This window comes from Leopardus geoffroyi, chromosome B2 (genome assembly GCF_018350155.1).
Source record: "Leopardus geoffroyi isolate Oge1 chromosome B2, O.geoffroyi_Oge1_pat1.0, whole genome shotgun sequence".
Taxonomy (NCBI): domain Eukaryota; kingdom Metazoa; phylum Chordata; class Mammalia; order Carnivora; family Felidae; genus Leopardus; species Leopardus geoffroyi.
The window spans coordinates 116,798,422-116,811,918 of record NC_059332.1 but is presented as its reverse complement, the minus strand read 5'-3'; the positions used below and the strand labels follow the sequence as shown (position 1 = coordinate 116,811,918).

At 37.7% G+C, this 13,497-nt stretch overlaps 1 protein-coding gene across 8 annotated transcripts in view; it reads right to left on the bottom strand.

Moving 5' to 3' along the window:
* LAMA2 (laminin subunit alpha 2) overlaps window positions 1-13,497 on the bottom strand; it is a 614,828-nt gene that overhangs the window by 194,745 nt on the left and 406,586 nt on the right. For all 8 annotated transcript variants that reach the window (XM_045499528.1, XM_045499531.1, XM_045499530.1 and 5 more), the window contains 2 exons: window positions 10,853-10,970; window positions 3,586-3,720 (listed from right to left, as the gene is read on the bottom strand). In XM_045499528.1, coding sequence (XP_045355484.1) covers window positions 3,586-3,720; window positions 10,853-10,970 — 253 coding nt within the window. The remainder of the gene's footprint in view (window positions 1-3,585; window positions 3,721-10,852; window positions 10,971-13,497) is intronic.

Genomic DNA, 13,497 nt, shown 5'->3' with positions numbered 1-13,497 from the left:
CAGATAATAACAAAAACAGTTTACTGTGAGACACAAAATGTTTTGAATAGAGAAGAGTATTATTTTCCTGGGTTGAGGGAAGCTAATTGAATAGTGTAAAGACAGCAATTCTTTACACATAGATTTAATACCATTCCAATAAAAATTCCAATAATGTTTTTTGGTGAAGAGATTGAAATTGTGAATCAAATTCTGTCCTTTGGAAGAATATATCATTACATCCAGTCAAGAAATTAGAAAAGAAGAAGAAAAAAAGGGCCTTGCTTTGCCAGGTACCATAACTTAATATAAAATAAAGGTAGTCAGAGTACTGTAATAAGAACTAGAAGATAAAGAGAACAGAATAGATGATCCTTCAAACATATCTTAATATGGATAAAACAAATTTATATGTATTCGGACACCTTACTTTATCAAAGAGAAAAGGAAATGTTAATAAATAAATGTTTCTTTAAAGTAATATATATTTGGAGAAAGATACCTCCTCATACCACAATAAGTTCTAGAAATATTAGAATTGGATCTCAAATTGAATCATAGAAACAATGGTAAATATCATAGTGTCTCAGTGTAGGTATTGAAAGACATGTGCCTGCGTAAGATCACCAGGAAAATGAGTGTAGTTAGAGAAGCAAACTGTTCCAAGGACTATGGGAACCCCAGTGTGTAGATATCAGGCAAGGAGCTAAACATAGCCAAGAAGACAGAAGGTGTGGTCACCCAGGTTGGAAATCCCTGGAACAGCATGTCCAAGGAAGCAAACTGAACAAAAACTTCTAAGATGAATGGATAACTCAGAGTAGCAAATGCTGCTGAGCAATCAAGAAAGATGAAGACTGATAGATGAACACTAGTCGCAGGGTTCAGTATGCTGGTAGAGGTAAAAGCCTGATTTTAGTAATTCAAGAGGGAATGGTGGGAGAGAAATTGTGGAGAGAGTATAAATGGCTCTTCACTGTATAGGAGAGGAATGAAGTGGTAGAAGTCAAGAGGGAACGTGAAGGCAAGAGAATTTGTTTTTATTTTTGTTATTATTATTATTATTATTATTATTATTATTATTATTATTTGGAAGAGAGAAGAAGAACCAAAAAGTGATGATACAAGAGGGAGGGGGAAACAGGGATGGGCGGAGTAATGCCCTCGAGCAGGAGAAAGGGCTGGGATCAGGGGAACCTTGGTGGCTCAGCCTGTTACGCAGCCAGCTCTTGATTTCGGCTCAGGTCATGATCTCACGGTTTGTGAGTTCAATGCCCACATCAGGCTCTGGGCTGATAGTGTGGAGTCTGCTTGGGATTCTCTTTCTCCCTCTCTCTCTCTCTCCCCCTCCTCCACTCATACTCTCTCTCTCTCTCAGAATAAATAAATAAGCTTAAAAAAAAAAGGCTGGGATTTAAAGCATAAGTGCAGACTTGGTCTTTTCTAGAAATAAGAAAAGTTCATCCAAAATGATGGAAGACTCAGATAATTGCACACAGATGCAGAAAAAGTGGGTGCAAATGGTAGTGGAAGATCATGTTAGTTCTCTTCTGACTGCTTCTAATCTCTCAATGAAATAATAAGGAGCATGACTATCAACTAAGAGTGAGGCTGGAAAAAGGTTGGGGGAAGGGGCTGAGGGCTTGAAGAGAAGAGGAAGGTGTGCGATAAGCATCCAGAAATGTGGGAAGGGAAATGGACTAAAGAAAAATGGCACGACCGCAGAGCAACACGAAGGGTCCATTTGAAGTGAGTGATAATGAATTTATGGTGAGATTAGACAGCATACTTGTCTGTTTTTCATCAGCCACATTCAGCTTAGAAGGAGTAGAATTTACCCAGTGTTAGAATTCATGGAGTGAAAATAAGTAAAGGAGCAGCACGAGAAATGAACATTACAAAGCAGTGATATCTATGGAATGTTGAATATTAAGCTGGTTGAGAAAGTGAGGGCATGAAAGAGGTAAGGAACAATGAATAGGTGTGAGCATCAATGGTGAGACTAAAAAGGTTGAAGATGATGTATTAAAAAGTGAACTGGAGGGGCGCCTGGGTGGCGCAGTCGGTTAAGCGTCCGACTTCAGCCAGGTCACGATCTCGCGGTCCGTGAGTTCGAGCCCCGCGTCGGGCTCTGGGCTGATGGCTCAGAGCCTGGAGCCTGTTTCCGATTCTGTGTCTCCCTCTGTCTCTGCCCCTCCCCCATTCATGCTCTGTCTCTCTCTGTCCCCAAAAAATAAATAAACGTTGAAAAAAAAAAAAAAAGTGAACTGGACAGTAAAGAGATGGTAGTCAAAAAGAGTATAGTTGACCTTGAGACTGTGGAGTCACTGCAGTTACTCCTAATGACAAGTTCTAGAATAGCACCATGGAGTAAGAACAAGAAACATAGTTAAGGGTATGGAAAAGTTAATTTCATGGACATTAAAATCACCAAGAATTATTAGGAATAATGGTAGAACAATGATACAGAGGAAAAATCTTCAAGGAAGGAGGTGGGTGATCTGAGGATTAATAGAGAACATCAATGAGCAGGTGTAGTGGGCAAATAGATGGGGGCATGAGATTCATAGCTGGGTGTTGTTATGAAGGAGAAAGGAGGATGATATGAAAGTGGCCATGAGGAGCAAGGACGCCTGCCTACCTTCATGCTCAGGCAAATGAAAAGCGTGAGAGAAAGTGATAGTTACTCCTTGGGGGCGTATGTCAGGGAGGAGGAGTATGTCAGGGAGAGCTCAATGAAGAGAATACTAAGTGAACAGGGAGAATATGTGGGAGATTTTGCTGAGTTCCGATCTCGAGTTCCAGAAGGCTCACTGAAGGGGTTTCCAAAGATGAGAAGTGGGAAATGGGTGTAGCAAATCTGATGTCCAGAGCTGTGTGAGGATTAGAGTCTGGGGAACTCTAAGTGGTGACACGGCAAACTTGAATTTCTTGAGTCCTGATTGTTCCAAGGTAGATGGCAATGGTAGAGAGCAGGGTGTTAGCATGAACAGGACAACAGCAGCAACAACAACAACAACGAGTAGCTGGAATTCTAAGGAAAATGGTTAAAATATGGGATATCCAATCAAGACTAAAGATTTCAAGGAACATCCAGCAACACAACATGCTCAAAATAGCTACATTTAAAAAGCAGAACATAAAATGGCACACATGGTATTATATAAATCTTATTTATAAATGCATGCATAAAAATGGTAGAAAATACCTAAAAATTTAAATGTTTATGTTAAATCTTAGATGATTTTTACCTTTTTAAAATATTTTTTATCATTTCCAAATTTTAATAAGTTTATTTGCAGGTGTAATCAGAAAAAAAAGTCCTCATGTATTTTTAAATAAATAGTAGTGCTCCCAGGTGTTCTTCTAAAATGCTGTTGATATTTTATTTCTTGACAAGAGCAGTGGCTTTTCCAATTATCAATTTTTAATTACTTTAAAAAATGCATAATATGGGTAAATGGTTTTTTTTTCCTGCATGTTTTATTTCACACACATACACAATTAAGTTCCCTGCAATTTCTCTCGCCTCTGCAAATGGTATCTGAGCATGTGTAAAGATAAAGGAGCACATGGGCCTTCTTCACGGAAGGCTCAGGTAAGTACCTGGCATATAGAAGTTTCAGGGTCACACAGGCTGCTGTGTCCATTACACTGACATGGAACGCAGGTACCCAGGGTTGGTCTAGGAGTGTGGCTGCCTGGCTCAGACCGTAGTCGATAAAATCCTGGCATGCATGTCTGAAAGAAAAGGAAACCAATTAGGGCAGCCAAGTTATAAATCTTCATTTAGCAATACTTGGGTTCTTCAGTGGTTAAAAAGGACTACTTTTCCCCTCCCTGCATTAAAGGCAACATCACTTATAAACACAAGTGCCAGTTTTGATTCCTAATGTGTACTTTTGTGTGGTCCTTCAAGTGTACCGGGAGCATCCGAGACATCAGGCCTTGGAAAGGAAAGCTGGCATTTGCATATACCACTCAGTCTGAAACAACTTCAAGTAGTCATTTTTTGTTTTTTATTTTTTTTGAAAAATAGGTTTATTTTTAAATGAAATTGTCATTTGGACTAAAGAGAGAATTCCAATGTCTTTGACAACCTAAAATCTGCTTCTGCTGTGCCTGATGGATAACTAGCAAATGTCCAATGAGACTCAGGGAAATATTAAATAGAAAAGTGTCATGGTTGCATTATTTATATCGATATAATTTAAAGACGATAAAAGCTAGAAATTCAAAATTCTCCTGTCTTGGGAATATTAGGCCACCAATAAAATTTATCTTTCCCTGATCCATTTTTTTTTTCATTTTGCAATAAAAATCTGAGAGCAAACAGAAAACTGCTCGCAAAGCTGACATATGCAAAATCAAGACTTCTATCTTCATTCGGGTTTATTATGCAAATGTCTCAAAAACATCTCTGGCTTTCTGGAAGGAAGCCCACAGCTCTGAAGAGGTAATGAGAATAGTCTTGTGTTCCAGACTCAGTCCTCTTGGTATGCAAAGCTACTGCATTTATCAGATGTTGTTTGATTTAGGAGTAAAAGGTAAGAGTTGGTTTTTCAGATCACAGTGAAGGTTATAAAGGGACTGTTTTACCACCTTGGCTATGTATGATTTTTTTTCGTCACAGGATATCTTGTTCCCATTGATGAAAGAAAAGTAATTGCTGAATAAGCAGGAAAAAAATATGCATGAAGGACTCTCTAATGCCTCTGCATTCTTTTGGTTCTGGACTAGGTCATCCAGAGTGAAATATACAAAAAGCTTCCTTGGAAAAAGAAAAAGATCAATAGTCAGCACTCTCCTTGGTTACTTTGATTTGGATACAGCAAAAGTACCTCCATTAAGCATTTAATTAAGAGTCTCTTTGCTTTTATCCCAGCCTATAAGAAATTCCAAGAAGATTAAATAATGTCCCAGCTTCGAGCAATCCAGTAAAGAAAATCGGGAACAGTATTCAAAATATTTTGAGTCTCGTTTGTCTTGTGGTGGACTTAATAATATATTTTAATACATATTACATTTTAAAATTTAAATATAATGCATTGTATTTATTCATATTATTTAAAATCAAGGTTCATATTGCCATTGTTACCAAATAAAGTCTAGGAATTATGGCTGAGTAATTCATTTAAGAAACTGAAGAAACAAGTCAAGGTGTATTGAAAAATATTTCACAGCATGAGTTGTTCCAATTCTTTCACATGTGGACTATAGAATAAAACTGGATTTTCTTTACATGAATTTCACCCTTGGACACCTATGTAATTATTGTTATTTTACTGGTGTATTTGCTTAGGGTGTAAGTGGTGTGTGTGTCAGTGTGAAAATCACACAAATTGAGATCTCCTAGCTCCACTTTAGCCCTCAAAGAAAAGTTTAAAAGAAATCTCAGAGGAAGAATAAAAGTCAGAAACAGGAGTTTTCATTGAGGAATTATATGAAATTCAGTGGTATAAACTGAAAGCTGAAGGTGAGCACCACAGGTGAAGTTTACCATAACGCACACCCAGTTTTTCCTGTTACTGTGGCTCTTCCCAGGAAACATAGCAGGACAAAAAGGAAAACCACCCATAGTAGGAGTTTGAGCCTGAGCTCCACGTGGAGCTCTGTGTTGAACCTTCTAGGCCGATCTTTGTGGTTTCCAATCCTGGCTGCACATAGAATCATCTGAGGAGTTTTATATACTGACACCTGGCTCCACCTACAGAAATTCTTGTTTAATTTAATTGGTGGAGAGTAGGGCCAGGGTTTTAAACTCCGAACTGGGTCTAATAAGCAGCCAGAATTGAGAATCATTGATGTGATCATCATTCTCTGCTGCTAATGTTTGCCTTTTAAAGGCGTTCAGACTCTGGCACTGTGGCACAGATGATTATGAAAGCCTTAATTTTACACGATAGTTTTGTCTGAGGAATACAGGCAAGTCGCCTGGTGTCACTGAGACATGCTTTCCCCCTCCCACAAATGAGCAGGTGTATTAACTCAGATGATTTCTGATTTTTCTTTCAGTGCTAACACTTGAGGCAAATTTTATGTCCTGACAGATTAAATTTCTAAGAGTTAGCAAAGCAAAAGAGACTATGCAAGAGTTAGAAACTTAGAACACTTTTTCAAGGAACTGGATGTTATTTATTCCATCATAGTCCCCTCCTTTCTTGGATATTTTTTTGTATTTATTCTTTCCACTTTTTGATATTTTTGAGGGAGTTTTTCCATATCAGATATTTTCTCTTCTCAGTGAACGGGGGTAAAATTCATGAGAATGATTATGCTTGAGTCGGAATAAAAGAGGGAAGATAATAGCTACTTTTTCAAGTCCTGTCTAAAATCCTTTCTGAAACAAAATGGAGAATTTTAAAAAAGCAAATAAGTAAACACTGTCCTAATAGTATCTCCTTCTTTCTAACTCAAACTTTTCCAAAGCTTTCTTTCCATGTGCAAAAATTATTCATAGCTCAATCATCTTCTGCTGTCCTTCCATTTTTATTTTTATAATATGGCATCTCATCAAAATGTATGAATCACATTTGCACAAAAACGTGGGAGGAAGGAAACAAGGAAATGAAGACAAAGAGAACAGAGAATCTCCAGGTGCAGGGTTACACAACATCCCCATCTCTCTCCTCAGACTTTAACAAGAAAAACAGACACTTGTGCTGTTGCCAGTGGAAACACTATCTTCTGTCTTAGATGGGTTTTGCAACCAGGCAGTCCTTAGTTTAATTCTTGTTCACCGCTTACTACATATAATTTCACGCAGGTTTTGAACACTGTGGCTGCAGTTTCCTCACCTCAAACGTAAGGATCTGGATAACATCCTAGTTGAGTATGCAGGTGCATCTAGGTTTTTTGAAACAGACTTATCCAGGCTCAAATCACAGTTTTGCTGCTTTCTAGCTGTGTGATTCTGGGCTGGGCTTCCATTTTCCCATCCACAAAATGGGGATCACAATATATACTCAATGTTGATGTAAGTATACCAGGAAATGTGCTTGGTATTGTACAGGATCCATGCAGCAAATGGTAAGTTTTTTTTTTTTTTCTTTTATAAGGTTGTCGGGAGGATTAAATAAGATGATGTATGTTTAGTGCTTGACATATACTATATCAACGTAGATGCCTCTATTCCAGATAATTTGTTAAACATAGTCATTGAAGACAGACTAAAAATAAAAATAACAGTAATTGTTCTACACCGCATCGGATCACAGAATATCAGTGTATACCACTTACCCATACCATATTCCTCAATAATTGGATGCACATGAAAACAGTCTTTGGATCTTCCACATACAACAAAAGTGGTGCAGGGCATCCCAAGAGATGTGCGTATGGAAGAAGCAAAGTCTATTTTCGCTATTTTGTCTTGAGTTTTGTGAGTTGATAATAGGTATATATTTTGGGGGATTTAAAAAATTATTTTTAGTAGCCAAAGTAACAACTTATGAATGGTGACTCAGTGGACACCAGCCATTCAACTGTGAGCCAGAAGCCTTATTTTACCATGAGAGTGAGGAGATAGATGCTGAAATGAACAACATATGATCCAGAGATCATCTGCAAATATTTGATTACCATGGTCTTCTTGCAGAGAACCACATACTCAGTGCTGACTATTTTCCATTTCTGCATATAACCTGAGTTTAGGTCTGTTTTGGTCAGTTGGGCAATAATATTAACTGAGACAATGGTGAGAAACAGCTTCAATAAAGATAGTAAAGCCAACAGCTGTCACATCAACAAATGTGGTAAGGAAATTGGGTCTTCACTTCTAAAGGTAATCTGGTCTTTTACTTCAAATCATAAATTGTAGTAAGTAGGTATGTCTAGAACTAACATTTTCAATGAACAGGGCTGTAGCATCATAAGACTACAAGTAACAGATAAAGGTGAAGTGTCTTCGCAATTGGCTATATTTTCAGCAGTAACTAACACTTAATTTTATTTATTTGCAACCACATTTTGGGTAAAAACATGAAATGAATAGCTTGCAAATGCAAATGTCTCTAGAATACCATACATTTGGCAAAAATATTGTAAAGGAATTGCTTTGTGTATTCATGACCCAAAGCATATGTTACTGGAATGGGAAGTATTATTTCAAAACTGTCCTTAGCTCTTGCTTTGATGATTAGATTTTATGCTTGGGTAATTACACTTTAGAATCAAGATGAATTATAAATAAGATGTATAATGGATTAGAGGCAATGGGATGCGGAGAACACCTCGGGCACCTTATTATGAGAGATAGGCCTTTATCCCCATAATCTCAATACTAAGGTATTACTGTAATTATTGTCTGTAAATAGGAGCTTAAGTGAAATTCACAGGACATAGGTGAAGCCCAACGAAGATGCTAGTTTGTATGTGTTCCTAGTTTTCTTAATCTTTTTCATTTATCATTTTCCTCATTTGTGCTAATAAATATTTTCATATAATGATGGAAAATTGCTAAGATTAATGGGAAAGTATGTTTTAGAATATGCTATTTAAAAAGCCTACCAATAACAAGAAGAATTTTTTTTTAATTTTTTTTGTAATGATTATTTGTTTTTGAGACAGGGAGAGACAGAGCATGAATGGGGGAGGGTCAGAGAGAGAGGGAGACACAGAATCCGAAACAGGCTCCAGGCTCTGAGCTGTCAGCACAGAGCCTGATGTGGGGCTTGAACTCACAAACTGTGAGATCATGACCTGAGCCGAAGTCGGACGCTTAACCGACTGAGCCACCCAGGCGCCCCAAGAAGAAGAATTTTTAACATTTAAAATCTGGAGTGGAAGGTAGAATGAATTAAAATAATTTGCTACTCTACTAGCATTTTTATTTGTAAGTGAACAGCATTATTTTAAATAAATGCAGAAAAAATAAAGCTGTAGTAGATTTCTCTTCAGGACAAGTAAAGGTCAATCTTGCCTACTTGCTCCATACTTTTTATAGCAAAATCATATTGCAGAATCAGAGAATTCTACAACTTCAAAACCCAATGTGTTCTTTTATAGATTGGATAACTATGTAACAACTCCTATAGCAATTAAAGAATTGACCAAAGTCACATAGTAATGTTATAATCAAACATTTCTTGGGACAAAATTCTAGAAAAGTCTCAAGTTCTTTCTGTCTTGTATCTTTGAATCTTTTATGCTCATTGGAAAGGTAGCATGTTGTATATGTGCCACATTCACTGTCTCATTGTTCACATCTACACTGTGTGTGCATATGTGTATTTTGGTTGGTTGTGCATATAAGTACAATACATATACTTACTGGTATGTGTACAAGTGCATATATGTCTATGTAGGAGTTATGATTTAATAATGAGGTGGATTATTTGATTATTTATGATCAAAATAGACACATTCATATGACTATTGTCTTTTAAAACGATCACAAAGCTATTATTCTAAGGATGTTTCACAGATATTTGCAGTTATTCTTATGAAATTCTTCTCTGAACAATGTGGAATTTATATAATGGTAATTAAGTTGAATGACACTGCAGTTTACAATAGGGCTTTCACACGCATATTTTCATTTAAATCAATCCTCATGATAATTCTATAGGTAAAAATCCTCAGGTCCAGCAACAGGCAAGCAAATGCCCTGTCCAAGTGGTGAAACTAGGGAGGCTTCATTGAGACCAAACCCCTTTTCATTATAATAGGCTACATCTCAAGATATTTATATTCATTATTTTTAAGTTACTTTAGTTTTGACCTGGTGCCATCACCTGCTTTAGGATTTCTCAAATCCTATTTACAAAAGATGCATGAAGTTTTTTCAAAGAAACCAGTATGTGGACATACAATGAATTATTCCATAATAATACTATTAGCATCAACCCACATTGACTACTGCCAGGTAGTGTAAGAAATACTTTAGGTTCTTAGCTCATTTCACCTTCATAGGAGGCTCAGCTATTAAAAATATCCAACGAGGTATGCTGTGGGGGCCAACCAATCTGCCTCCCTCCCCAGGAGGGAACGTGGGCTGTAGGGCCGGAGCAGGTCTGGAACAGCCCTCTCATGCCAGCTTTCGCTGGTTGCACTGTGGGGAGGCAGGAGAGGGTGAGTGTGGAGGCAGTTAGTGAGGGGCTTAGGGATTTACCAGGCGAAGATTAAAGGGGACTAGTAAATGGTGCAAGGTCTCAGTCCAAGTATATGGTGACGTCGAGATTCAAACCCAGGCCAGTTTCTCATCCATTCCACCTCTTCCCACATTATACTCTTCCTATTAATATTTAATATTCACAAAAATGAAATAGACTTCCAGAGGATAAAGATATAGAAAATAGGCCAACTCTAAAGATAATCAAAGGAAAATCCCAGAGAGTAAAATAGGCACTTTTAGAAATATAATGACTGAATGATAGTGTCACTATTGGAACAGTATATGTCCTACTGAGAAGCCTATGTGAAAGGGAACAGTCTGCTATTCAGTGCCTAAGTTTTGTCACGTTCTACATAAAAACAGTTTTTCCAAGCCCAACATAATCCTGTCTCATAATCACTGCAGCTTAAAAAATGTCTTTAGCCATGTAGAAGAGATGCCAAGAAAATAGATCAGATATACTAAATGTGCCTTATGAAAACATTCTTGTTTCCTGACTATTCCGTAGTTTTACAAATCTTAATTTTCATCAAATATTTCCCTCCACATGTGATTCCTGTTTCTACGTAACAATAACACTACCCTGATCTTACCGTGTCTCACGCTGTGAGCGGAGAGTAAAACAAAACAAAACAAAAGAATAGTTTACGGGTATGCATGAAGAAGTAAACCTGACTGCAGCAAAGACAGTTCTGGAAGTATTTCCATTTGGCTGGTTAAGTGAGTTGAGCTAATGTAGGTTAGTGGGAGCCAACTTACCTCACAGGACAAACCGGAATAGCCTGGGGGACAATCACATCTTTCTATCAAACGAGCTGGAGGAGTCACCGCTGTTATGCGTCCTTGTTCAGCTACCTCCATCGAGATTTCAGAAATCCTAGAAACAGTGAGTGTGTGCTTGGATCACCACAGCAGTACATTAAACTCACCTAGCAAACACCCAATCCTACAGTCTTCTCAGGTTTTTGTCAATAACCTTGAGCTTGTCCTATTGTTTTATTTATTTAAAAAAAAAATTTAAATGTTTATTTATTTTTTTTGAGAGAGAGGGATAGAGAGTGAGCAGGAGAGGAGAAGAGAGAGATGGACACAGAATCCCAAGCAGGCTCCGCACCGTCAGCACGGAGCCCGATGCGGGGCTTGAACCCTTGAACTGTGAGATCATGACCTCAGCTGAAATCAAGAGTAGGGCACTTCCCTACTCTGAGCCATGCAGGCGCCCCTGTCCTGTTGTTTGAAAGCTGCCTCTATTCGACTTATTCCTGTATCTTTGCTTCCTCAAAGGCTGAGATTACACATTAGTAAAATATTCACATAAATCATAAGGAGTTTAGTAAATTAGATGTCTGATGTCCTGTTGAGAAGTTATTATGAAGATTTTTTCTCCACATTTTAAAATGTGAGTGGCTTCAGGTAGACATGGCCAATTAATTAGACATTTATATTCCTTCAAACAGACAAACCAAGGTCATTCCCCATTAGAATATCTCCCGTAGTCACTAGTGAAATAGCTTTTAATTTACAACTAGCCCGATTTCTTCCTCTTGAGTCTCTCTGAATGTCCTTTCAAGAACTTTAGAAAACCATCTAGAAAACAACGATTGAGCATACTCTAATTAAACGCTGATCTCTTTCTGAGATAGAGTACCTTTCAAATTAGTTATTTTGTTAATTTTATTAAATAAATCTTTCAAGTATCTTAACTCACCTTTCCTATTGGTAGAAAGGTCCTTATAATTGAAAACAATATTCCTAGTGAAAATGTCTATACCCTTTACATTAATTTGAAATTATGCATTAAAAATATATGCAGTCCATAAACTCAGACTATTTCATGACTGACTAACTGGTAACATGAAATGTTCTGCAAATAAACTTTTAAATGAGAAAACGAATAGTTTTGCTTCACTAAAAGTCACCTCCAATAGCTTAAGGAGCTTGAATCATAAACTTTGTAACAAGCATAGGTAGGTTTTATTGACACTGAATTAGGAATGCACACTCTGACTTTGCTAGATTGTAATCTGCACCCTGAAGATCAGCCAGCCTTTACGAGGCACATGTTCAATTAAAATTCAGATTTTCCTCTCCCCTCCTTTTAGTAGACAGAGCCTTTAGATCTGTAAACAAACCAATCCCGTCCTGTAAGAAAGAGTCTACCTTTATGTCCCCCTGGATTCTCTGTGGGAGTAAGAAGGTAACATGGTGTTTGTTCACAAGTCAGTTACTTCGGCATTTTATGATATTTTATAACATGAGTTCCTAGCATCCTCTTCCCTTCTCTTATCTATGCATGCACGTAACAGGCTAGTGAGTATTTAAAAACCAAGAAAAACTTGGGGTGTCTGAGTGGCTCAGTCGGTTAAGTGTCTTGACTTCAGCTCAGGTCATGATCTTGCAGCGATGGATTCGAGCCACACATCGGGCTCTGTGCTGACAGTTTGGAGCCTGGAGCCTGCTTCCGATTCTGTGTTCTCTCTCTGCCCCTCCCCCGCTTGCTCGTGCACCTGTGTGCTCTCTCTCTCGCTCTCTCTCTCTCTCTCAAAAATAAATAAACATTAGAAAAATTAAAAACCAAGTAAAACTTGAATTGCGTGTCAACAACAGATATTTGTGCAATACACCTAGTTTTTCTCAGGAGATGAGAGAGGAACTGTTTTGCTTGAATCAGGGATTTGGCCAAACTCAAGCTTCTATTTAAGTGAATACCGAAATGCAAAGTTGTTATATCCTTCATATAAATGTAGAAGACAAAAGCAAAGAAATGAAAACAACAACGTCAGCACTGACATTATGTACAAAGTCTCAAGCTACATGTAAAACTCTTAAACTTGCTGCTTCTGAGACTACTTTAAATTTGTAACTGAATAAAGACGCAGGATTATGTCCTAACTATTTTAGCGGGGGCTTTGGGGGCGGGAAGGTTCAAATGTATTTTTCACCTTTGTCACAACTCCACTGTATTAGAAACGTAAGGGCAGGTCCTTTGCTTTATTTGTTCTTATTGTTGATACACAATAGCTTTAGTTTTTATTGAGCCTAGAAAAAGTGATGTATTTATTTATTTATCCTTAAGTTTCAGAAAATCATCTTTTAAACCAAAGCATTTTATTTAGGGAGATCTGTGAATAACGTGACAAGAGAAAGAGACTTGTGAGGGGAAAAGACCAAACAACAACAACAACAACAAAGTGGTCTTTTCCACCATAAAAGGTAGAAATGGTGTGAGGGAAGCAAAGAAAGTATAATGAAAGATGCATGAAAACGCTGCTTCTGTCAGTTCCACTGACAAAACGTTCTGTTCTCACTGCAGCATGGAGCCATTTGCAAAGTAACGATTAATTTCCACACTCACAAAGTTACCCGCTGTCTTCCATGAGACGGAAATGTGGCCTGGCTTCTGC